The sequence below is a fragment of the Macrobrachium nipponense genome, chromosome 7, assembly GCF_015104395.2.
Source record: "Macrobrachium nipponense isolate FS-2020 chromosome 7, ASM1510439v2, whole genome shotgun sequence".
In the NCBI taxonomy this organism is placed as follows: Eukaryota; Metazoa; Arthropoda; class Malacostraca; order Decapoda; family Palaemonidae; genus Macrobrachium; species Macrobrachium nipponense.
Window position 1 is genome coordinate 59,874,163 of NC_061109.1, and position 27,340 is coordinate 59,901,502.

At 34.2% G+C, this 27,340-nt stretch overlaps 1 protein-coding gene across 5 annotated transcripts in view; it reads right to left on the minus strand.

Annotated features, from left to right (window-relative positions):
• Positions 1-454: 454 nt before the first annotated feature.
• Positions 455-27,340, minus strand: part of LOC135217318 (uncharacterized) — a 121,167-nt gene continuing 94,281 nt past the window's right edge. For 3 of the 5 annotated variants that reach the window (XM_064253106.1, XM_064253105.1, XM_064253104.1), the window contains 4 exons: positions 10,987-11,422; positions 7,270-7,388; positions 3,102-3,235; positions 455-1,881 (listed from right to left, as the gene is read on the minus strand). In XM_064253106.1, the coding sequence (XP_064109176.1) occupies positions 1,610-1,881; positions 3,102-3,235; positions 7,270-7,388; positions 10,987-11,422 (961 nt within the window). In that variant the 3' untranslated portion in view covers positions 455-1,609. Of the gene's footprint in view, positions 1,882-3,101; positions 3,236-7,269; positions 7,389-10,986; positions 11,423-23,287; positions 23,322-27,340 lie in introns of all 5 variants that reach the window. The other 2 variants (XM_064253109.1, XM_064253107.1) reach the window with 1 other exon arrangement.

The window sequence follows — 27,340 nt, forward strand, 5'->3', positions numbered from 1 at the left end:
ACACCTCAGATTAAATTCAACCCGCCAGGAACTTGCGTCTTGGCTTCTAATATGCTTACCAACGTGAAATTAAGGCAACGAAAATCATCATACGGAAATGTGAGAAAATAAACGTGAAACACAGATAAAAGGAATCAATTCTAACTGATCATCAAAGTTGACCGTCAAACGCACACACAAAGAAACGATGCAAATTACTTGGAAGAGAATTATACACGGTTTGTCTCAGTTTAACCAATAATCATGAAATTTCATAACAATGCTATGAAATTCGCAGTGTAAAGTTCAACATATTGAACAGAAGGAATACAGAAAACGTTTTCATATAAAAAAAGGCAGCATGGCATCTGTTTTAAGATGTCCAATTATGTTTACCATGAATAAACTATGTCGGCTGTTTCTCTCATGTTCAATATATATATATATATATATACTTATATATATATATAATATATATATATATAAATAATATTATATATATATATAAAGACAAGCCATTCTTATAATGTTGAATGCAACACAGCACAGAGTACTCAATAGCAATGCAGTGCTATTAATCACTAAAGGCAATAATAATAATAATAATAATAATAATAATAATAATAATAATAATAATAATAATAATAATAATAATAATAATAATAATAATCTTCAAGACGTGAGTCACGACAGCTTGCAGGAACTGCTTTTTTTTCTTTCGAGTCACATTTTGTTTGAAAATTTCAAGAACAATTTTGACAATTGGTAATCGAGTCGCATTCTGTAAAATTTTATGTAAAATCACAAGAGGAAGTTATATAAAGGCTTCATGACTGAACTTCATTCTTCATTCGACTGGGTTATCATTTTTAAGTTTCAAAACTTCAGAAATTTACAAAACGCTTCTCACTTGAGTTAGCAAAAGTGCTTTATTAATACAACATTCTTTTGCATCACTGTTCAGACCAGCAATTCCGACGCGCACACACAGAGAAACTTCCGTTTGTGTATCGTCATAAAAATGTAATCACTTTCGATGTTTTCAATGCAATCTTCAGGCGCGTAACAACATTAACAATATCGTAACAGTTCGTCTTAACACGCCAACGTTACCTTACCATGACCTGGGCTTTGTGCTACAAAGTAATACCACCGTTGAACGCGGTCAAGCCAGTTTCGAACGTGTCTCGTCAAATCTGGCTTGATCGCAAAGAAGGACGCTCTCTGAATCGTTAATTGTATGAAGGAGGTGATTAAGAGTAGTTGAGCATGGCTAGTTTTATCTTATCCATTTGATTTGTCGTTTTCATGGAGTGAAGTGCTTGTAGTAAGTAATTAAGAAAGTCGACGTAAACTGGAGGAAGGAGGAGCTGTTGTAGGAATCAACTGGAATCACTAGACTTCACAATACTAATTCGCGTCACTCTTACGAAAACCAATGATGGCCTACACGTCATAGGCCTTCACGAACAACGAATCAATGCTTATTTACAGATATACCTCTTGTGCAGTTGTTTTTTATACATCCGAAACAGAACCAGTAACAATCACTCGACTAACAGACGCTCCGGATAACCTCCGAAGTTCCCCTTATCACTCTGTAACTTTTAGCAAGTTACGAAAACCGATCCTATCTGGGTGCAGCTTGGAGGCCGTGTCCCGTATCTGCCAACGCCCTGGCTGCCAGCTGCTCTATCTCGTGGAGCAGCTGCTCGGTCTCCATGTCCGTGTGCTGCCAGGAGTCGTCCTCGATGCCTCCCCGAAGGCTGAGGGTAGAAGCTCTGAAGTCCCACTCGAGGCTGTTGGGCGTCGAGCAAGATGACCTCGCCACCCAGCTGTTGGACTCAGCCGTGTGGGAGCCTTCTTCCTCTCCTAGGCTTTCTCGGCTCATTCTGACGAGGCCTGCAGCATAGAGGTCAAGGTCAGGTCAGGTCAGGCTAATCTCAAGTTCGGGAGCTTACTTGGCTGCTAAAAGTTTCTTTAAATTTGTTAATTGTTTATAAGGCTTATAGAGGTCAAGATGAGGTGAAAGTCAGGTCAGGTCAGGTCAGGTCGTTACCTTGTTAAGTGTTTACGAGGCTTAGTGGGCAGGTCAGATTATGTGTAGATCATTGGTTTATTTACTAATAAATTTACAGTGTATCCTCTCCATTATAAGTCCATTTATTGGTAAATTTACCGTTTAATATATCCGTTATGAGCCCATTTATTGATAAATTTACCATTCATCATCTCCCTCATAAGTCTATTTATTCATAAATTTACCATTTATCATCTCCCTTATAAGTTCATTTAGTCATATATGTACAATTTTTAATCTCCCTTATAAGTTCATTTATTAAGAAATATACAATTTATGAACTCCCTTACATGTCCAGTTATTCATAAATTTACCAGTCATCATCTTTTAAATCCATTTATTAATAGATATGCAATTTATCACATTCCTTATAAGTCTCTTTATAGATATACAATTTTATTGTCGCCCTTGTAAGTCCATTAATGAATAAATTTACCCTATATCATATCCTACCAGTCCATTCATTCATAGATTTATCCTTTATTATCTCTTCTCAGTCCATTTATTAATAAAATTAACATACATTATCTCCTACAAGTCCATTTTACCATAAATTTACCATATGTTATTTACTACCAGTCAGTTATTAATAAATGTACCATTTATCATCTCGCTTATAAGTCTATTTATTTATAAATTATCCATTTAACATCTTCCACATATGATCTCCTACCAGTGCATTAATTCATAAATCTACCATATATTTTCTCCTACCAATCCATATATTAATATATTTACCAGTAATTATCTCCAGCCAACCCATTTACTTATTCATATATTTACCAGATGTTGTCTCCTACCTGTCCATTTATTAAGAAATCTACCATTTATCGTCTTCATTATATGTCCATCTATTAAGAAATTTACCTTTTATCGTCTCTCTTATAAGCCCAATTGTTCATAAATTTACATAACTCCTACCAGTCCATTCACAAATTTACCGTACACCATCTCCTACCAGTTCATTAATTCATATATTTACTATTCATCATCTCTGCCCAGTCCATTTATTCATAAATTTATCATTTATCATCTCCCTTACCTGCTTCCGGTTCCCATTCAAGGTCGAGGGAGGTGGTGGGGGGAGAGTCCGGTTCGGTCAGGGAGGGGAGCGACGACCCCGGGGTCCCCCGGATCCCCCAGCGTTTACCCGTAACTCCGATTGTCACAAGCCTGCTGGAAATAGGAAAAGAAAAGATAGGATTTTTTAAAAGGATATTTTAAAGATATTTTGAATACAATATTCACCGTGACGTTCCTTTCCATATTCCTCAAATGCTGCAAAATACGAAGATAATTTTAAGATGATGTTTTCCGTGACGTTTTATTTCATATTTTTCAAATGCTGCACAATTTTAAGATAATTTTAAGATAATGTTTTCCGTGAAGTTCTCTTACATATTTATCAAATGCTGCACAATTTTAAGATAATATTATCCGTGACATTCTCTTCCATATTTTTCAAATCCTGCAAAATTTTATGATAATGTTTTCCGTGACGTTTTCTTTCATATTTATCAAAAGCTGCAAAATTTTAAGATAATCATAAGATTATGTTTTCCGTTACTTTCTCTTCCATATTTATCAAATGCTGCAAAACTTTAAGATAAATTTAAGATAATGTTTACCGTGGCATTTTCTTTCATATTTATCAGTTGATGCAAAATGTAAGATATTTTAAGATGATGTTTTCCGTGACGTTTTCTTTCATATTCATAAATTCTGTAAAATGAAAAGATTCCTTTTATTGTCATCAGATGCTGCAAAAGGAGAAGAATAGTTTCATATTCACAAAACGCTGTGAAATGACAAGATTTTTTTTTATAACATTTCCATGAAAATTTCTTCCATATTCACAAATTCTGTAAAAGACCAGATTATGCAATAACATATTCATGAAATTTTCTTCCATATCCATAAAACTTGGCAAAAGAACAAGATCCCTCTCATATTTAAAAAAAAAAAAAAAAAAAAAAAAAAAACTGTGAAATGGCAAGATTTTGCGCGGTTACATGTTCGTCACCTGTTTCCATATTCACAAGATTTCCTCGAAATTGCAAGATTATTATGTAGCATTACCTTATAATGATCTTGTCAATACCTTGATTTCTTGGGTATTAGCGTGATTCATATATATTCTGGTCTTGAGGATATGATTGCTTTTATTACTGCTATAAAACAGCAGCAAATAATAATAATATTAATATCACTACTACTACTACGACTGCTATTATTATTATTATTATTATGTCCCTTATTTTCTTCTCTTGTCCATTTCTTCCTCTGGTTTGCTTCTGTAGCTCCAGTCTCTGAATGTTGGTTACTGTCGTTGTGGTGGTCAGTTGCTGGATGACGACCTCCAATTGGGCTGAATACCTGGCTGCCGGACGAAGCTCCTCTGTTGCCAGAGGTTCCATTTTCGTCGTTTCGTTTAATCCTTCATTTCTTTCCATCATTGCTGAGTTTTGCTATTTAACCCATAGCTGGATCCTACCCCATCAGGAATAGGTACTCATTTACAGCTGAGTAGACTGAGGAAATTATGGTAAAGATCCTTTCCCAAGGAATCAACGCCGAGGAGAGCAGTCACCCATCCAACGACTGACCAGCCCCAATGTTGCTTAACCAGTCAATTGACGGCCTAACCCACTCTGCCACGCCGCCACATTATTATTATTATTATTTTATTATTATTATTATTATTATTATTATTGTGTAGAAAATGAACCCTATTCATATGATACAAGCCCACAGGTGCCTTCAACTTTAAATCAAGCTTTGAAAAAAGTGTGGTGTTTTCTCAAAGGCATAAAGTAAACAAGGGTTTTCGTCATTGTAAGCAAACTTATATGCAAGATCCTGATGATTAATAAATGACTTTCGTCTTCAGTTTCTCCTAGTAACTACTTGACAGTCAATCACTTGACTGTTTTTTCTTCGCATATCTTTTCTTAGGATAACGTCACCAGGATTCTCTTGGATTTGTGGAAAGCCAAAGATTTTTAGGCCTGTTTTGTGGCTTATACAGAGATGATTTATTATAATATGTGTTTGCAAGGTATGGTATATATCATAAGATTTCAATAATGTTATATAATTAATTTTGAAGTAGTTTAGAACGCGTTCATGTACTTGCTACTTAATGTTTGTTCATTCACTAGAACAACGTTATGAGTATGTGTTTACAAATTATGACATACATTATAAGGGTTATTTTCAAGTAATTGGTCATATAATTGATTTTGAAACCGGTTAGAAGACGTTAGTGTAATGCTATTGAGTGTCTTTTCGATCACAGGAACAGCGTCATGCCAATACATGTCTTTTTCTGCATTGATTTTGTTCAGTATAGAAAAGTTCCTTCTTTTCACAATACGAAAACAAGACTTTAAAAAAATATAAATCATGTTAGAAAGCGTTTTTTCCACCAACACCAGCACCCATTCCTCTGTCGCTTCGTAAAAAAAAAAAGAAAGTCACGAATACAAACTAATTTCAGTTCATCTGAAATTCTAATTAACTTCTCTTTGCCCTAGTGCCATTAACAGTCAGGCAGACTGGCTGACAGACTTTGGTAAATTCAAAATTTCCATTTGACTTTGTCAGCCGAGTTGACTGTTATAATTATTATTATTATTATTATTATTATTATTATTATTATTATTATTTATTATTATTATTATTATTATTATTATTATTATTATTATTATTATTATTAAAGTAGCAATCCTGTATTATTATTATTATTACTACTATTATTATTATTTCGGAACCCTATTCATATGGAACAAGCCCACAAGGGCCATGGACTTGAAATTCGAAAAAAAAAGAGACCAATTTACGAATCGAGAATGCCGTTAGACTTAAAATTCGTATGCTTGATATAAACTTTCAACATATCAGACGAAATAAAAATGGCTTAGAATATTTACAAGAAAATGTTTTATGAAAATTCCTGGGATCTAATTCTTCCAAAAGGTTATTAGTGTCGACTCGATGTCGACTCGGAAGCCTAAGCCTTTCCGAGCTGACAAATAGTCTTGAATATAATTTATTTCTGAAGTTGAAGTACTCACCTGGGTCTATAAAACTTCACACACACACACACACTCACTCACACACACATAAGCTCCTCAGTGGCGTGGTCGGTATGGTGTTGGCGTACCACCTCAGTGGCTGCGAGTTCGATTCCAGGGCATTCCACTGAGGAGTGAGAGATGTGAATTTTTGGTGATAGAAGTTCACTCTCGACGTGGTTCGGAAGTCACGTAAAGCCGTTGGTCCCGTTGCTGAATAACCACTGGTTCCATGCAACGTAAAAACACCATGCAAACAAACAAACAAACAAACAAACACACACAAAGCTACTCAAAATAATATTTATCTCGTTTGAAATGACAGATTACAGCATGAGAACAGTTTTATTTTGGTAATGTTTATGGGATATCAAACTGGAAATATTTCATAACTGGTTCAATAAAAATATATTTATTGCTCAGGGTGAAAGCGCGAGGAACGTTTTGTTTAATTATTCTCACCGTTTTAAATATCTTCCTTTCATTCTTTGAAATAGATCTGAATTAACGCAATTGTGAGTCTGCCCTTCAGGTAATCACGTCTTACATTTAGTCTGTGAATAATTGGTAATCATCTGATCTTTTTTTCTCGTATTCTTCAAGCCTTGGCTACATAAAAGTTAGGGTTGATGTTAAAAGCATTCTCTGAGTAATGAATTACGTTGGTTTAAAATACAACAGGCACTGCGTTGCTCACCGTAGGAACCAAATGTATTGACATTACTATGAACTTCAATACACCGTATTTTCTAATTGAGACAATACATAATGCCCGTCAGGAAATGCAATTGTACGAACGGACACAATCTTTGAACTTTCAAGAAATGTTTTTTAAGCTCAATACAACACCAATAATGAAAGTATCATATATAAAATCAATGACTTTATTGTAAAAGTTCTGACTAGTTCTCAGAAAACAGTTTTATTTTTAGAGGTTCCCAAAAGAACGCGCTTCACAGAAGGATTAGTACTGGGACTAATAAAATTGGACTGTTTCTTTTGATGTTTGTTTTCGTCCCTGGTATCAAATGTCGAATCCTAAAATTGACTCTCTCTCTCTCTCTCTCTCTCTCTCTCTCTCTCTCTCTCTCTCTCTCTCTCTCTCTGAGTCCTTTTTTGTAAGGGAAATTGTACCTGCTCGTCCTCCTAACTGGCAGAGGACTTTCTTCGTAGGCTTCCTGGTCCTCCCCATCTTCGTCCTCTTCCTCTTCTTCCTGATCATGGTTTGACGCCAGGACTATCTCGTCATCTTCCTGCGGAAAAGTTGCAAGAAGATTTAATTAATTACACTTTTCTCCTTCTTTCTCTGTATGTCAGAAGATTCCATTAAACATTGCATATTCACTGTATGATAATGATTAATATTACTCAGGTCAGTGAAGAAATGCTGTACTTTATAAGAGAGAGAGAGAGAGAGAGAGAGAGAGAGAGAGAGGAGAGAGAGAGAGAGAGTTGAGTGGACCATTGACTTATCACAATTAACTGATGCAAGTGTTTATATTCTTATGCAAATCAGCTTCAAAATTTTGTACACTTTCAGAGAGAGAGAGAGAGAGAGAGAGAGAGAGAGAGAGAGAGAGAGAGAGAGAGAGAGGTGGGGGTGGGGGTTGGGTGGACCATAGACTTTTATCACAATTAACTGATACAAAGTTTATATTCTTACGCAAATCAGTGTCAAAATTTTGTACAATTTCAAGAGAGAGAGAGAGAGAGAGAGAGAGAGATAGAGAGAGAGATAGAGAGAGAGAGAGAGAGAGAGAGAGAGAGAGAGAGGGTGGGGGGTTGGTGGATAGTAGACTTTCATCACAATTAGCTAGTATAAACTTTTTATAAAAGAAACATTCTTACTGAAGTCTTCTAAGAAATTTATACATTTCAAGAGAAGCAGAGAGAGAGAGAGAGAGAGAGAGAGAGAGAGAGAGAGAGAGAGAGAGAGAGAGAGTGGGTGTGTGTTAGGCATGCCATAGACTTTTCGTTACAATTAACTGTTATAAAGTTTATGTATATAAAGATTATCCTTAAGTCAACAATACTGTTCTAACGAGGGACCTCATTATAGCCTTCGTGGATATAACGTAATTTATATCGACTTTCTAAAACCCTGCGCATTTGCGTAATGGGATGTTATCCATCACAACGGAGCAAGATAATGTGCCTGAGGAAATTACGCTGAGATAATGGAATGGATGCTCTCACAGGCTAGAAACGGAATAATTATAATATAATAATAAATAATAATAATAATAATAATAATAATAATAATAATAATATAATAATAATAATAAAATAAAATAATAATAATAATAATAATAATAAAATAATAATAATATAATAAATAATAATAATAATAATAATAATAATAATAATAATAATAATAATAAGTATCTTGAAATATAAAATATTTCTTATCAATATGCATTTGAATACAATGCGTTTATATAATTGTAGATTTTTATTCAGTGTATCACGTAATTGTTTAATTTTTGTATTAAATAATTATTATTATTTATTATTTTTTTCTTTTTCTTTTTTGTTTTTTGTTTTTTTTGCTCTATCACAATCTTCTAATTCGACTGGGTGGTATTTATAGTGTGGGGTTCCGGGTAGCATCCTGCCTTCTTAGGAGTCCATCACTTTTCTTACTATGTGCTCCGTTTCTAGGATCACACTCTTCTGCCATGAGTCCTGGAGCTATTTCAAGCCTCTAGTTTTCCAGATTCCTTTTCAGGGATCTTGGGATCGTGCCTAATATTCCTATGATTATGGGTACAATTTTCCACTGGTGTAATCCCATATCCTTGTCGATTTCTATTTTCCAGGTTTCTTGATTACTTGATCCATTTTTTCCCTTTCTTTCTCTTTCAAAACTCTGGTGTCCCATGGTAGTTGCGAGTGATACTTTCTTTCTTGAGTTTTCTCAATCAACGTCACGTCGTTCTATTTGCACGTATCACCTCATATGTCTGATACATGGTCCCAGAGGATCTTTCGCCTGATCGTTTTCTATCAACTTCAAGTTGGTGTTGTTCCACTTATGACTGCAAGGTAGCTGGTGTTTCTTGCACAGGCTCCAGTGGAGGGATTTTGCTACTGAATCATGCCTCTTTTTGTACTGGTTCTGTGCAAGTGCCGGGCATTCGCTTGCTATGTGGTTTATGGTTTCATTTTTCGTATTGCACTTCCTATATGGGAGAGATGTTATTTCCATCCATCGTTCTTTGGATATCATGGTTCTTAGGACCTGATCTTGTGCGCTGTTATAATTCCTCAGTTTCCTTCTTGAGCTCTCCCCTCAGTAGCCATTGCCACGTGTCATCGCTGGCTAGTTCTTTAGTCTGTCTCACGCATCGTCCGTGCATTGGTTTGTTATGCTATTCCTCTGTTCTGCTTGTCTTTCTCCTGTCTCTGTATATTTCTGGGTCTTCGTCTACTTTTATCAGTCCTTCTTCCCATGCACTTTTGAGCCACTCGTCTTCACTGGTCTTCATATATTGCCCCGTGCTCTTTTCTCGATGTGACGCAGTCCTCTATGCTTAGTAGTCCCCTCCCTCCTTCCTTTCGTGTTATGTATAGTCTGTCCGTATTTGCTCTTGGGTGTAGTGCTTTGTGTATTGTTATGTTTCCTCGTTTTCTGGTCTATGCTGCGTAGTTCTGCCTTTGTCCATTCGACTATTCCTGCGCTGTATCTGATTACTGGCACTGCCCATGTGTTTATGGCTTTTATCATATTTCCAGCGTTGAGTTTTGACTTAAGTATCGCCTTGAGTGTCTGCATATATTCTTTCCTGATCGTGTCCTTCATCTCTTGGTGTTTTATATCCCCTCCTTCCATTATTCCCAGGTATTTGTATCCCGACTCATCTATGTGTTTGATGTTGTTTCCATCTGGTAGCTTTATCCCTTCAGTCCTTGTTACTTTGCCCTTTTGTATGTTGACTAAGGCGCATTTTTCTATTCCAGACTCCATCATGATGTCCCCAGATACAATCCTTACAGTCTGGATTAGGGTCTCTATTTCCTTGATGCTCTTACCATACAGCTGTTTGTATCCTCTAGGTAGTTGTATAGCCTTTCGCTGATGATACCTGTTAGTAACTTCCACATTATTGGTAGGCAGGTGATAGGCCTGTAGTTACTGCTATTATTGTTTATTATTATTATTATTATTATTATTATTATTATTATTATTATTATTATTATTATTGGTGCTGCTCATTCTGGCCCTGCGTGAAGAGGAAAATGAAGATATATTTGAGGAATAACATGATAGAGAGGGAATTATTATTATTATTATTATTGCTGCTGCTGCTGCTGTTCATTCTAGCCCTGTCATGGAGAGGGAAAAAATGATTAATTTGAGGGTAAGAAGAAGAGGAACATACAAAATAAAACAAGAATCGAAATAAACTTAGAGAGAAATTGGACAACAGATCCGCAATCTTAGAACGAATGGAGCAGAATAATATGTATATTAATAACTAGGAAGGGAGACTTATTTAAAGGAGATATATAGCGTAGCAAGGCGAGGAAATAAATGAAAACTAAAGAAAGGCAGTCGAATTAAAGAAATGCCAACTTAAGAAGTGTGGAAGGAGGTACGTTTGCTCGTGTTGCCATGTAATTGAAATAGAAATGATATTTCCTGATAGTTTCGCAATGGTACTACATATATACCTATGCATTTATGTAGGCATATATATGTATATATATATATAATATATATATATATATATATATATATATATACACAGACAAACGAAGACACATACATACGTGATTGGAGTCTGCAGAAAAGAGATTAGATGGAAAGGGAATGAAAAGAAAACGTAATGTGCGCATGCGGAAGATTACCTGTGAGGTAATGCTGTAGTACTGTGCTTGCCTAAGTGGGTGATGGCACAAGGTGGTCAAGACTGGTGAAGAAGGTTCGGAAGGAGAGACCTGCAGTAAGCTGTTACTCAACGGACTATCAACGTGCATGGGCATGCTAGGTACTTGTTCAGGTTGGACTGGCATGCAAACAGTCCATGAAGGCGATTCGTTCAGGTCATGAACTGGCTCTGGACTGAGGTTCAGGAGCGGATCGTCGTCGTCCACTCTCCTTTGCTGCTGAAGGATCGGGACTCTTTCAGAGACTCCTCCAAGGATTCCTTCTAGGAGGCCATCTCTGGCTCCTTCTCCTGGCTGACTTTCAGGGATCCTATTGGGGGTCTCGCCGCCCTCCAGGCATAGAGACACATCGGAGAAGGAGGAGGAGGAGGAGGAGGAGGTGGTTGACAAGGAGGAGCTGGAATAACATGCGTTAAGAGATTGAGTGCTTTTGGAAATGTGGTTTATTTGGACGTCAAATCCAATACGCGTCAAGCGGTTAATATTGCCATGCATTGAAGCAAAGTCTAAAGACAACATACTTAAATTTTCATTACTTAGATTAACTCTTAACTAATGCTGAAAGAGAATTAATAAGCATGCATTTAAAAAAAAAAGGCTAGTGAAACTGGTGCTATCAAGTGAAACCTTTTTGCTAGATTTACAAAAACACGGTTTGTTAATTTTTTTTGTATGTATATATATATATATATATATATATATATACATATATATATATATATACGTATGCGTATTACTTTTGTATATATATATATATATATAAAATATATATATATATTTATACGTATATATATATATATATATATATATATATATATATATATAATATATATAGGCTAAATGAATACGTATGTAATGTACATGTATAGATAATTGTGTCATGTGGGCTGTTGCCCAGCAAATTAGTGGACTGTAGGTAATTCACTTTTTCCATACCAGGGTACAAGATTATAGGTGGGACTAATTCTTTGAAAACTAATAGTTTATATACGGACTAATCCCTCAGGGTATTTAGTACCACACAGTGACCAATCTCTCCCAGAGACTATTTCTCCCTAACCAAACCATTCTAAAACAAACGGTTAGTAACAGAGACATTCGCGTGACCCCTGACTTTTTTCTCTGCACCATTGTGAATTCAAGAGCTATCGTCTTCTCTTAGTATAAAAGTTCCTTTTGCGAGTCATACGGTATTCAGAACGGGTCAACAATTCTTTTTCGTTATTTCTTTCTTGTCTTTTTTTCATTTTTTCGAAAGAGCCACCGTTGATACATACACGAGAGAGAGAGAGAGAGAGAGAGAGAGAGAGAGAGAGAGAGAGAGAGAGAGAGCTTTCCTTATTAACTTCGGTAAATGAGAAGAAATGGTTTGGAAGTAGGTGCTGAATGGATTCTTTCAGTGCATTTGTCGTGGTTCATAATTCAGTGGAAACTCTTGTAAGATGAAGGCTAAGAATATAACGGTTTTTTTTTTTCCGCGTGAATTGGTACACTCGACAAGAAAACTGAAGATACAGTTTTCATTAGCTTTCGTTCATCGAATTTCCCATTTGTTTTTACTGAAAAGACATAATCATCGCTAAATTTTAATCTAGAATATGAAAATACACTGCAAATTATATCATATTAGTTAAAACTGCAAAACAAAACCGTTCAGATACTTAAAAACACGATATATGTCCGAAGTAATTGGAATTTCTCAGATGGATTCGTTCATAGAGATCTGGTAGATAGAATGTGAATTTCTGATTGTAGTACTATGTATCACGACGACAATATATACTCGTTTTCCTTCATGAACGGGGATATTATTGTATCATTGTAAATGGTGAATGCAATTATTTTTAGCTTCTACAAACTCATATTTGTATTCCAAACGTTTAATGTTTAGCTGACGTCAATGGCAGCCAATGTTGCTAAGGCTAGGTAGGTTGAGCAAATCTAGTTGCATCAGCAAGAGCGTTTTCTATGATGTGGAGGAGCCCTAGAACTTCGAGCGGGAAAGCGCAAGTCACTGGATACTGGCTTACGTAACGGATTTCACACTGATTACTTTGATGTTGACTTGGATCGAATGCTAGTTGCTGTTTACAAATCTACCGTCATTAAACATAAATCTTTATGTTTAATGACGGTAGATTTGTAAACAGCAACCTAGAGCCTAGAGCCCTACACGACTGCATTTCTTTGCTGCGAGGCTGAAAGATCTCCCAACACATCAGCATTATTTACACGATATAAAACTTTATTTGCCTGTGCAATACATATTGAGTTATTTGTGGTAATAACTATTTTTAATTAACACAGCTTTTTTCGGGAATGATTTGTGGGTGAAACCCAATTTTCAAAAGTACAGATTTATATCAAGAGAGCAAGAATGACCGCAGCCTGTGTCTAAAATTTTCCACTCTTTTACAATCTTTGAATGTTATGGCAACTGTCGAATGAAATCAAGAGTTAGGGTATGAATTTCTTAGAGAATTGACTTGAACATTCTGATCCTTCAAATTTTATCTAGCATAGTGCAGCACGAGGCTTGGCAGTCATATCACCCCGTTTCCCAGGTATCTGTGCCCCGACTCACCGCTCTTTCTTCTGCCTTTCCCCGTCACAAGTCCGTCACCAATTATCTTATATTTCTCTCTCTCTCTCTCTCTCTCTCTCTCTCTCCTCTCTCCTCTCTCTCTCTCTCTCTCTCTCTCTCTTTTTTAAAACACATTTGAAAAAATATTATCACTCAATCTTTCAAAGTAAATCTAATGAATTAAGTATCTCTTCAGATAGGCCTATGCTTGTGCGCTCTCTCTCTCTCTCTCTCTCTCTTCTTCACTTCCAAGTTTCTCTCTCTCTCTCTCTCTCCTCTCTCTCTCTCTCTCTCTCTCTCTCTCTCTCCCCACTGACAACATTTGAAAAAAAATATTGTCACTAAACTCTCAAAGTAAATATAATGAATTAAGTATCTCCTCGATAGGCGTATGCTTGTGCGCTCTCTCTCTATCGTCATAAATATTTCATTCTTACTGTATAGTTCCTCACGATTTCACAAGTATGAACAAATTTTAAAACAACTTTCATTGTTTAAGATCCGTCTTCAATTACGCATGAATGTTACGCCAGTTTAGTGCAAACATTACTTATAAATAGGTTTCACAGTAGGTTTTAAAAATGGGTCTTATAAATAAGTTTAACAGTAGGTTTTTTTAAAAATTTTTTTTTGGGTGATCGATATTCTACCCTGAACTGACGTTACCAAACCAACGTTAACGAATAATATAGAGCCTGTTTCTACATTCAAGTATAAATTATTAAAGGACCTCTACAGAATCTTTATGGTGTAAAGTTAATGGAAATCTGAGAAAGCAAAAAAAGCTACGATTTTGAAGCTTCGCCCCGTTTTCTAGAGTTGCCAGGTGTGTCATTATTGAACATGAACACTATATGTCCGAAGATTTAAAAAAAACTGTATCTTAACATTCCTTGCCGAGTGTACGTTGATAGTTACGTTATTCGTGAGGTTTCATTACTATTGAGAATGGAACTGAACGAATATAATATACACTTATATTTTAATAAGTAATTAAGTTATATATATAAAAATATATATTTGTATATATATATATATATATGTATATATATATATATATCTATATATATATATATATATATATATATGCATTTATCACGTTCCAAACTTTCGTGTTTTATAAATACAGACACACACGCACACACACACACACACACATATATATATATATATATATATATATATATATATATATATATATATGTATAGTTATATATATATATATATATATATATATATATATATATATATATATATATATTATATATACATATATGAATAATTATCACATCACCGTGATTCATATAAATCATTCTAGCTACAAATGTCCTTTAATTTCTAATTCGCTCTTATCTCGGAATAGATATATTTTTTATATATGTACCGAAGGGGAATTTTTAGTCGATAATAAGTTTGTCCCCTCATGGGATCGAACCACCGTCCAGTGGACGGGAACGAAATCAGGACGACCAGTGACGTTATCAAGTCGGCCAACTTGATAACGTCACTGTCCGTCCTGATTTCGTTTCGTCCACTGGACGGTGGTTCGATCCCATGAGGGGACGAAATTATTATCAACTAAAAATGCCCCCTTCTTCGGTACATAGTGAAAAATATATCAATTCCGAGGTAGAGCGAATTAGATATTAAAGGACATTTGTAGCTCGAATGATACTATATATATATATATATATATATATATATATATATATATATATATGTTTGTATATTTAAACATATATATAATGATATATAAATATGTATGTTGAGATACATATATGTATATATATATATATATATATATATATATATATATATATATATATATACACACACATATGTAAATCAATATGAGTGTGTGTGTGTGTGTTGTATGTATATATGTATAATTAAGTCACGAAACTTTGGAACGTGATAAAGGCATAGATAAAGGTATAAGCACGAAGGAAAAATGAAAACTGGAGTAATGAGTAGCTGCAAGATCTTTCATTAAAGATCTGCACGTCCTTTATTTAGCAGCTGACTAAGTAAAGGACGTTGAGTCGAAAGATGTTTAGCTACTACAGTGTTTTCACTCTCCTTCGTGGCTTATACCATTATTTATGCATGTATATATATGTATATATATATATATATATATATATATATGTATATATATATATATATATATATATATTTGTTTATGAGAGTTCACACACTAAAAACCAAGACTGCCATATCATGTGACGAGGAACCCACGGAAGAATACACGCAACGAATGAAGTACAACGTCTCTCGTACGACTTTGTATATATATCCTGTTTATTATTATGGTCACATTCTATGCATTATCACCATTGTATGTACTGCTCTGCATATATATATATATATATATATGTGTGTGCTGTCTGTGTGTGTGTGTGTATGTTTGTATGTATTGCATCAAGTTGATACAGTAAAGATTGATTGGGTGATATTATTACGCCCAGATGGTCAAAGTTTTGGGCAGCCTTCATCTCGGCATGTTTTGCATGCTGCTTGACCTGACCAGACCTGCTTATTTTCGTTATGTGTCATATGTCATCCTGCAAATGGCATTAGCTGACTTTTCTCAAGGTTTTACTGAAGAGGAAGACTACCACAGTACATCCACGAGGACACACACACACACACATTTATTTGAATATTTAGGCATTCATATAATTATTATAAAATATATATATATATATATATATATATATAGTATACATATATATATATATATAAATATATATATATATATATATATATATATATATATATATATATATATATATGCAGAAGCCAGGTACTATGTCGTACCTCTAAGTAAATGGGGATACAATCCACAATGAAGTAAAAATCCTCGTGTAGTTTGTAAAAAAAAAAATAAATATCCTATCCCGTTAACAGGATAAAGCTCGACCATCAACTGTGGTCTTGTTCACTTTAGTAGAACAAGACCACAGTTGATGGTTCGAAAGCTTTAATCATGTACAAGATATATTTTATTTTAAACTACAAGCGGATTTTACTTCATTGTGGATTGTATCCCCATATATATATATATGTATATATATATATATATATATATATATATATTACCTACATATATATATAGATATATATATATATATATTCTATATATATATATATATAGTAGCATCCTTCTATCTGCTACCTTATATAAATATATATATATAGTATATATATATATATATATATATATATATATATATATATATATATATGTAGTATAAACTACAAATATAATGTGTGTATGTGTGTGTGTGTCTGTGGATGTACTGTGGCAGTCTTCCTCTTCAGTAAAACCTTGAGAAAAGTCAGCTAATGCCATTTGCAGGATGACCTATGACACATAACGAAATAAGCAGGTCTGGTCAGGTCAAGCAGCAATGAAGGCTGCCCACAAACTTTGACCCTCTAGGCCCTACTACCCGAGCAATGTAGTCTTTATAGTATCAACTTGAATCTTCAATTTATTTTACTAGAAGTTCACATTTCTAAGATACATGTTAGATTTCGCAATGCGTTTATAAAACATCTTGATCAGTTAAAGAAAATAGATTTTCTGAATTCGTGAAGTCTCATAAACAAAGCAAAAGCGAAAGTCAATACAAAGACATTCATGTTAAATGAAGATACAGAATTTACTTCATCTAATTTTTTAGAAATGGAATATGTCCACTGTCTTTCCATCCTATAAAAAGTTAATCCATTTCTAAATAATCAAACTGGACGTATGTTTGAACACTTCGTCACCTTGTTTTCGATTGATAAAAGCTGAAACTTTTCATGTGGCGCAGCGCCTGGGTCCCATCAGATGTTAACAGTTAAAGTTAAACAAGAAACAATATTGATTTTACCATACACAACTGATACACACAGTCTGCAGAGATCTTAAACGTCTAACAATATTTGCTCCCTTGTCAATCATTCATCTTTGGTCCATGTAGCCTGCACTATATACATTTAGGCCATTCCTCAAAGGATACTTAATAAACACACCCACCAGCTCTCTGTGTACCTGTCCAGGTGTACCAGTCAATGCTGCCAACCTGTAATTGTGACGTTCCTGAGTACCCTATCTTTCAGTTTAGGTAATAACTATATTATTGTTCCCAAGAAGAAATAAACCACTGGTGTACAATCTCTCTCTCTCTCTCTCTCTCTCTCTCTCTCTCTCTCTCTCTCTCTCTCTCTCTCTCTCTCTCTCTCTCTCATTTCTTCATATCAAGAGAGTGTTTTCATATTTTATCCATGTATCGTAGTCTCCGGTTCTTCTCTCTCTCTCTCTCTCTCTCTCTATCTATCTCTCTCTCTCTCTCTCTCTCTCCCTCTCGTTTATTTCTTAATATCAAAAAAGAGGTTTTCATTATCTGTCTACGTATCGTATTTCTCTCTCTCTCTCTCTCTCTCTCTCTCGTCTCTATCTCTCTCTCTCTTCTCTCTCTCTCTCTCTCTCTCGTTTTTTTCCTTTACTTAATTAAATCAAAAAACAAAAGAGGTTTCATAATCTGTCTACGTATCGCATTTCTCTCTCTCTCTCTCTCTCTCTCTCTCTCTCTCTCTCTCTCTCTCTCTCTCTCTCTCTCGTTTATTCGCGTCCAGAAAGAGGTTTTGATATTTTGTCCAAGTATCGTATTTTCCTGCTCTCTCTCTCTCTCTCTCTCTCTCTCTCAGAGGTGTCAGCAAAAAAATTTCAAAGCATCAGCTCCGAAATTCTACTCAAGAGATAATAACTGTATTTATGTATGCAAGAGGATATTGCAGAAACGGAGAAATTGCAGATTCAGACACAAAATGAATAATTATGATGAAGGAAGATCAAATATTATGGAAAAGTTGGATTTTTTAATGTCAGAATTTCTGGAAATGAAAAAAAGAACAACATACCAGAACAGGAAAGAGGACATGGGAAAATCCTTATTACTACCAGTATTAAATGAAGGAGAAAACACGCAAACCATCATAGTGATGAATGCGCAGGGTTTAGTTACGAGTAACTCAAAAAGAAAAATAGAGTACTTAGAAGAACTAACCCAAAATGAAAAGAAAATAGATATAATGAATATAAGTGAAACCTGGTATTCCCAAGAGACTGGGAATGATGATCAAATAAAAAAGGGTTCCAAAACTTATAGATCAGATAGAAAAAATAGGAATCAAGGGGGAACCGCAATATATGGGAAAGACAAAAAACAAGGAAAATATATGAGAAATATAGTAACTCAGAATGTGAACTAATAGCGGTAGAATTTGAATCTGAAAAATTGATGAACATAGTAATATATAGACCTCCTAATACTAAAGAGTTTGACTTAATAATTGAAAAATTGGATGAATATATGTAGAAATCACAAGGACTGGACTATTCTCCTATCTGGTGACTTCAACTTTCCTTCGTAGAATGGAAAGAACGAATAGGAGATTGTGGTTGGTACTTATACATATAAAAGAGAGTAATAGTAGTGCAGAAGATAAGAGGCAATTTGAAAAGCTATTAGATATGCTACTAGAATACAACATTCAACAAATAAATCACCTGCCAACAAGAAAGGAAAATACTTTAGACCTAGTATTTGTGAACGAGATGAATTATGTTAAGAAATAATAGTTTATAATGCGAATATTTCAGACCATAATGTCATAGAATTAACAGTTCATTCCAAAGCAAGTGAAAATAGAGATAAGCAAGAAATGAAAAAGTGGGAAGGATATGGAAAATACCAACTTCTACAGTAAAAAAAATATAAAATGGTAGAAATTAATGAAGAATTAAACAAAGATTGGGATAACATTTTCGTAAGTGATGACATAAGGGTAAATACGGAGAATATTATATAAAATATTGGAGAAAATAGTGGAAAAATATATACCGAAGAAGAAAGTAAACATCATTCATGCATACCAAGAGACAGAAGGATCTTGTTCCAGAAAATCAGAAAGTGGAAAAAAGGTCTTGCAAAAGAAAAAAATGCATGGAAAGTTATAGAACTAAAAAGTAAGATAGAAAATGCAGAACAAAAGATTATACAATCAAAAAGAAAATGAAAAAACGGGACTTGGAAGAAAAAAACCCTATTAAATATCAAGCAAAACCCCAAGCTATTATACTCATATGCGAAGAAGATGAATAAAGAAGAATAGAAATAGGCCCTCTGAGAATTGAAGGGAGATTAACGAATGAAAAAAAGGAAATTTGCAACATACTGGCAGAACGATATAAGAGAGAATTCACCCTAGAATAGATAATGAAGATAATGATATAGAAGTAAGGGATGAAAATAGTGAATATTTAGCTGACATAGATATTAATGAAGCTGATATTGTGCAGGGCTATTAATGAAATAAAAATGGAGCTGCTGGGGCAGGGCCTGATGGAATTCCTGCTATTTTGTTAAAGAAAGTAGTTCATTCTATCGCAAAGCCACTTGCAATATTATTAAGACAAAGTGTAGATACAGGCAAGATTTATGATGAGCACAAATTAGCATATATTACCCTACTTTCAAAAGTGGATCAAGACTAGAGGCAAGTAATTATAGGCCTGTGAGTCTAACATCACATATTATGAAAGTGTATGAAAGGGTAATGAAGAAAAATATTATGAAACATTTAATAAAAAATAATTTGTTAATAAAGGACAAACTGGTTTCGTACCCGGAAAAAATACACAAACCCAACTGTTAGTCCACCGTGAGAACATATTCAAAAATATGAAAAGCGGAAATGAAACAGATGTGGTTTATTTAGACTTTGCAAAAGCTTTTGATAAAGTAGACCATAATATATTAGCGAAGAAAATTAGAAAACAATATCGTGGATAAAGTAGGAAGATGGTTAAAAAGAATTTTTACACAACAGAAAACAGATAGTTATTGCAAACGACGAGAAATCGGATGAAGTCAAGGTAATACTCCGGTGTGCCGCAAGGTACGGTGTTAGCTGCAATACTGTTTGTTATTATGATTGAAGACATAGACAATAATGTGAAGGATTCGGTAGTGAGTAGTTTCGCAAGATGACACAAGAATAAGTAGAGAAATTACTTGTGATGAAGATAGGAACGCTCTACAAAGAGACCTTAACAAAGTATATGATTGGGCAGAGGTAAATAGGATGGTATTTAACTCTGATAAATTTGAATCAATAAATTTATTGGAGACAGAGAAAGAAAGCTATATGCATATAAGGGACCTAATAATGAGACCATCACAATAAGGAAGCAGTTAAAGACCTGGTGTGATGATGAATAGGAACATGTTATGCAATGATCAAATAGCAACTCTGTTGGCAAAATGTAAAGCAAAAATGGGAATGTTGTTGACGGCACTTCAAAACAAGAAAAGCTGAACACATGATTATGCTTTATAAAACATATGTTCGTAGTCCACTTGAATATTGCAATATGATATGGTACCCACACTATCAAAAGGATATTGCACAAATAGAGAGTGTACAAAGGTCCTTTACAGCTAGAATAGAAGAAGTTAAGGACCTAGACTACTGGGAAAGACTACAATTCTTAAAATTATATAGTCTAGAAAGGAGAGAGAACGCTACATGATAATTCAGGCATGGAAACAGATAGAAGGAATAGCAGAAATATCATGGAACTAAAAATATCAGAAAGAGCAAGCAGAGGTAGATTAATAGTGCCCAAAACTATACACCAGGAAAAATAAGGAAAGCACACAGGACATTAATCCACTACGCACCAGCATCGATAATGCAGCGTCTATTCAATGCGTTGCCAGCTCATCTGAGGAATATAATCAGGAGTGAGCGTAGATGTGTTTAAGAATAAGCTCGACAAATATCTAAACTGCAATCAAGAAACATCAAGATTGGAAGATGCAAAAATATACCGGGAAGATGTACTAGCAACTCTCTGGTAAGACATTAGAGGTGCCTCACAACTGAACGGGACCATGGGGCAACCCGAACAACAAGATTGTAAGGTCTGTAAGGTAAGGTAAGGTCGGTCAAGAAGAAGTCAACAAGAAACATTCTATTATTTTGGAAACGATAACGTGAGGCTTAATTGAATGGTCGTTGGACTATGACCTTGTGTTTTGGCAAGAGTTCCATAATAGCAAGGAATTCCCTGATTAGTCTTAATTAGTCTCCTCTTTTACGAAAATGTGTCACAGACGTAACTAAAGGAGAGTAAGAACAGTGGGTCAGATAAAGAGAATCGGGAATGTAAAAGCAGATGGAGCGTTTGTTTAAAAGGAATAGATAAACGACAGTCGTTGTACTGCATAACACACTTCGTGTAAATATGTGTCCCTGTGTGTATATATACATCTATATATATATATATATATATATATATATGATATATATTATATATATATATATATATATATTATATATATATATATATATAAAGAGAGAGAGAGAGAGAGAGAGAGAGAGAGAGAGAGAGAGAGAGAGAGAGAGAGAGAGAGTGTGTATGCTTATATATTCATGTGCTAGCCCACAAATCACCTCCTACCCTCTCATTGTAATGCGAAAATATGGTGAACTTGTCTTCATCGAAACAAGGAACGTCATATAAGGAATGCCAAAAAAATGTGTCGAAAAATAAAACAATATGAAATGAAAAGAAATCAGATAAAATCTGGTAAAGCTGGTGCTAAAAGTAGGAATGAAAATCTGAGAATAGATTGTTCAAATATTTCATGCCAAAGTAAGCTTTCAAGAATTATAACCAAGCTTGGAAAGGTTATAATCAAGCTTGCAAAGATTATAAGCCAGATTGCATATAACTAACTTTATATGTAATATTGTATGTAATATTTGTAATCAACAATCTTCATAAAGGATATATGTGAGCTTGCAAAGGCTATGCGTATGATTGCATATTAACCTTTGTAATTAGCAATATTTGTAAAGTTTATATTTGTAATCAACAATCTTCATAAAGGATATATGTGAGCTTGCAAAGGCTATGTGTATGATTGCATATAACCTTTGTAATTAGCAATATTTGTAAAGTTTTTATAAGCAAGCTTTCAAAGATTATATGCAAAAGTGCATATAACCTTTGTAATTAACAGTTTTTGTAAAGGTTATAATTAATCTTTCAAAGGTTACGTGCAAGATTACGCATTGATTTTATACAAGATTGCATGCAACCTTTGTAATTAACCATTTTTGTAAAGGCCACAAAAAAACTTGCTAAGGTTACGTTCAAAATTGCATATAACCTTTTATGCAAAGTTGCATATAACCCTTGTAATTAACAATCTTTGAAGTAAAGGTTATAAGCATGTTTGCAAAGGTTATATGCAAGATTGCTTATAACCATATATGTAAGATTGTATATAACCTTTGTAATTAACAATCATCATAAAGGCTATAAGCAAGCTTGTAAAGGTTAGGTGCAAGATTGCATATACCCTATATTTGTATATATATATATATATATATATAATATATATATATATATATATATATATATATATATACAAGACTGCATATAACCTTTGCAATAAACACGCTTTGTAAGTAAAGGTTACTGGCAAGCTTGCAAAGGTTAGAAAGAGCTAGGTGGAACCATGCATGTGATCAGGCTGGGAAATATGACAATGGCAGAGGTGAATAAAAGTGAATAATTTCAAAGGAAAAGTAAAAATGCTTTTCAATTACCTTGGGTCGTAGTCGGTCAAGCAGGTGGCCGAGTCTGGGGAATCCAGGACAGCATTGAAAAAGGAGGTCAAGGTTAAGGTCTGAACACCAAGATTTACGAGTTTGTAGCCAAGTTTTTTTTATGGTTCATAGCATCGCCTAACGAAGGGTATCCTAAATCTGACCTGCTGAAACGTATCCTAAATACCCTACGGAAGGGTATCCTAAATTGACCTGCTGAAAGATATTCGAAAGGTGCCTACTGAAGAATATCCTAAATCAGACCTACTAAAAACATCTTAAATCCGACCTGCTGAAGGATACCCTAAATCTGACATAGTGAAGGACATCCTAAGTCTGAATTGCTGAAGGATATCCTAAACCCGACCTACTGAAGGATATCCTAAATGCCATCTACGGAAGGGTATCCTAAATCTGATCTGCTGAAGAATACCCTAATTCTGACCTACTGAATGGTGTCCTAAATCTGACCTGCTGAAGAATACCCTAATTCTGACCTACTGAATGGTGTCCTAAATCTAACCTGCTGAAGGATATCCTAAATTTGACCTACTGAAGGGTATTCTAAATGTGGAAAATAACCTTTTTGAATAATAATTTTTTTTTCGGATTAACTGAAACGTGAATGACGGAAAATGACATCAATTTACGAGTTAATTTTGATAGACTAGAAAATTTAAACATTCAGAGTTAATTTGATTTTCATCACAAATAAAACGAACGCCCCAGAGCACAGGGCAAGCTTGACTGAGCACTGACTTTTAATTATTCACAATTATTAGAAAATCATTACACTTTCAAATGAATTTGAAGCTTTGCCATATATCAAGGCAATGAATTCTATCGCGTGAACTTGCTGTAGCGGTAAATTGGCACCCGAAGGAACGAAAATATAGAGTTTGAACAAAGTCACCTCTCTTGAATCCAAAATTTAAATTGAGCTTTATAGCTGCAGGTGATTTGAAATGAGGGCTTAGTCTCTGAAGAAATCTTAGACGGAACAATTTAAACAATGTTTAAAAAATGGACAGGAAAATAAGACAGTGTTTAGATTATTGTGTCTCTTGAATAAGCAAATAAACTGATGGAATCAAAATACCCTCAGCTGAAGAATGATCTTATTTGAAAAATATGAGAAGACCATTAATTTGTCGTATTAGATGGGTTTGACTAGAGTTCCTTGATTTGACAACAATTCACCATGTGTGTGTATATTATATATATATATATATATATATATATTATATATATAATATATATATGTATGTCATATACATATATACCTATATACATTATATATATATATATATATATATATATATATATATACAATGTATATGATATATATGTAATATACTATATATATATATATATATCTATATATATATATATATATATATATATATATATATATATATGTTATATATATATGTGTGTGTGTGTACGTATATAGTATATATATATTCATATATGTATATATTTATATATAGATAGATATATATATATATATATATATATATATATATATATATATATATATAATAGTATATATGTATGTATGTGTGTGTGTCTGTGTGCGGTGTGAATATTCTTCTCTATTACCTGCTTCGATTCACAGGAACTGACTGAATACCGGATGCATATATTGTTCGTAAGGCCAAATGCTTCTCTCGCAAATTGGGCGAACACGCTTCCAATACATTGTCCATCTTCAGGTAACTGAAGTTGGACACTGTTGTTTGGGTTTGGTCACTAACTGGATAGGTAACCACCATCCATTTACCATGATCCAAACTAGGTCGTTTCTTGTTCGTGTGTGTCTGCCTCTCTCTCTCTCATTTTAGAAAGGCATTACCGAGAACCCATACATAAGGGTTTCGGAATTACCAGTCTGATTATATTAGCATTCACTCTTGAATGTCATTCATTACAGACTTCTGCTTGAGTGTAAGAGATATGGAAATATTGTAATTCACTCTGGAATGTCATTCACTCCATATTTCTTCATCGTAAGTGTAAGAAGTGTGGAATCCCCTCGTATGATTTAAATCAACCGTTTAAATAACCTTCGAAAGTTTAAATCACTTTCGAAAATCTGTAGGTTCAAAGTACACAGAATTCTAACCCTTATAATCCTTTGAAAAAAAAGAAGAAGAGAACACGACCATTCTGAAGCATTCATACCGAGTAGTTTTTTGTTATTTCCTCTTTTCATTTTAGATCATTGTTTTCATGGCAATGCACTGACTATTGTTTTCTAAAAGGTTATACGAAACAAAAACAAGCTTTTCTTTCAGTTGGGGTTTTTGTGCTTTTTTAGGCAGTAGTGTGATGATAATACAGTTATTTCCGTTTAGTTGTTGAAACTGATTTGAGAGAGAGAGAGAGAGAGAGAGAGAGGAGAGAGAGAGAGAGTACAATCAAATCGTATTCTCTTTAACCGAGACTTTCGTGGTGGAGAGAGAGAGAGAGAGAGAGAGAGAGAGAGAGAGAGAGAGTGTTTGTGCAATTAAATGTTATTCTTCTAAGTGGCTTTTAAGACCAAGGGACGGAGTCTTTTCTGAATCCTATTCTCTCAAGCCTATCTTCTGAGAGAGAGAGAGAGAGAGAGAGAGAGAGAGAGAGAAAGAGAGAGTAAATCTTTAGCTTCAGTAATCCTCCTTCTACGTCTCCTTAATCTGACGCATTACTCGAATCTGGGAAGTCTCAGAGACCAAAGTCCTTGAGATAAAAAAAAAAGAAAGAAAGTCACAGAAGAAGAAAATGGACACCGACGGGAGAAAAAATGTTTTAATGTTTTTTCCTTCCTCCTCTTTTGGGAAACCTCCTCTCTTCTCTCTCTCTTCTCTCTCCTCTCTCTTCTCTCTCTATATATATATATATATATATATATATATATATATATATATATATATATATATATATATATATATATGAAAGAAATTGGCTTAGGAGAACAGCATTCAGAAGTGATATGCTAACCCTGTCCTTTTTTTTCAAAAATAATTTTAGAGTAAGATTTCAATGTATTCTCTCTCTCTCCCTCTCTCTCTCCCTCTCTCCTCTCTCTCTCTCCTCTCTCTCTCTCTCTCTCTGTAAGAAAGAAATTGGCCTTTAGAGAATAAGATTCAGGGATGATATTCCAACTCGCCTTTTCTGTCAAAAATCATTCTAGAAGAATAAAATTTCATTGTTTTCTCTCTCTCTCTCTCTCTCTCTCTCTCTCTCATCTCTCTCTCTCTCTAAGAAAGTGGCTTAAGAGAAAGAGAATAGGATTCAGGAATGATATCCCAACTTTGTCCTCTTCTTTAAGAAATAATTTTACAAGGTTAAGAGCTCTCTCTCTCTCTCTCTCTCTCTCTCTCTCTCTCTTCTCTCTCTCTCTCTCTGCCTGCAAAAGCCTTTAAAACTAAGAAACTTGAATTCTTGTTTTATTTGGTATGAGGTCTAGTTGATCATTTAGTGCATTTTTTTTATTTCTAGTAGGCTGCTTATATACTCGGTTAACCAGAGTCTTGTTTTAAAGTTATCGTATTTACTCTTGCTCTAAGAAACTGATCCGTGATCTATATTATCCAGTGTGTTTTATCTAAAATTGTAAAACATATTAACTACTGTTTAATAACTGATTGTCAAAAAACTACCAATTTCTAGTAATTTGTCCATTTTTGGTGTCAGACGTCGCCATTAACTGAATTTGTTTTTTTAGAAATTGGAAATATTGTATTCTGACCAAAGAACAGCTGTAGTGGGATTGCTCCATATGAATAGGGTTCATCGTCTTAATAATAATAATAATAATAATAATAATAATAATAATAATAATAATAATAATAATAATAATAATAATAATAATACCAAACTGGCAAAGAAAGCAAACAGAGACACATTGAATTGTAAATATTCTTTACCTTATAATACAAATATTTTCCTGTTCATAAATTTCACACCAGTGCCTTTAATAATTAAAGTGAGATTTGCCAGCATTCTCCAGTTGACGAACCTTTTGTATATCACGGCACAACAGAAGCGGTCCCAAGCGTTCACCCCTTA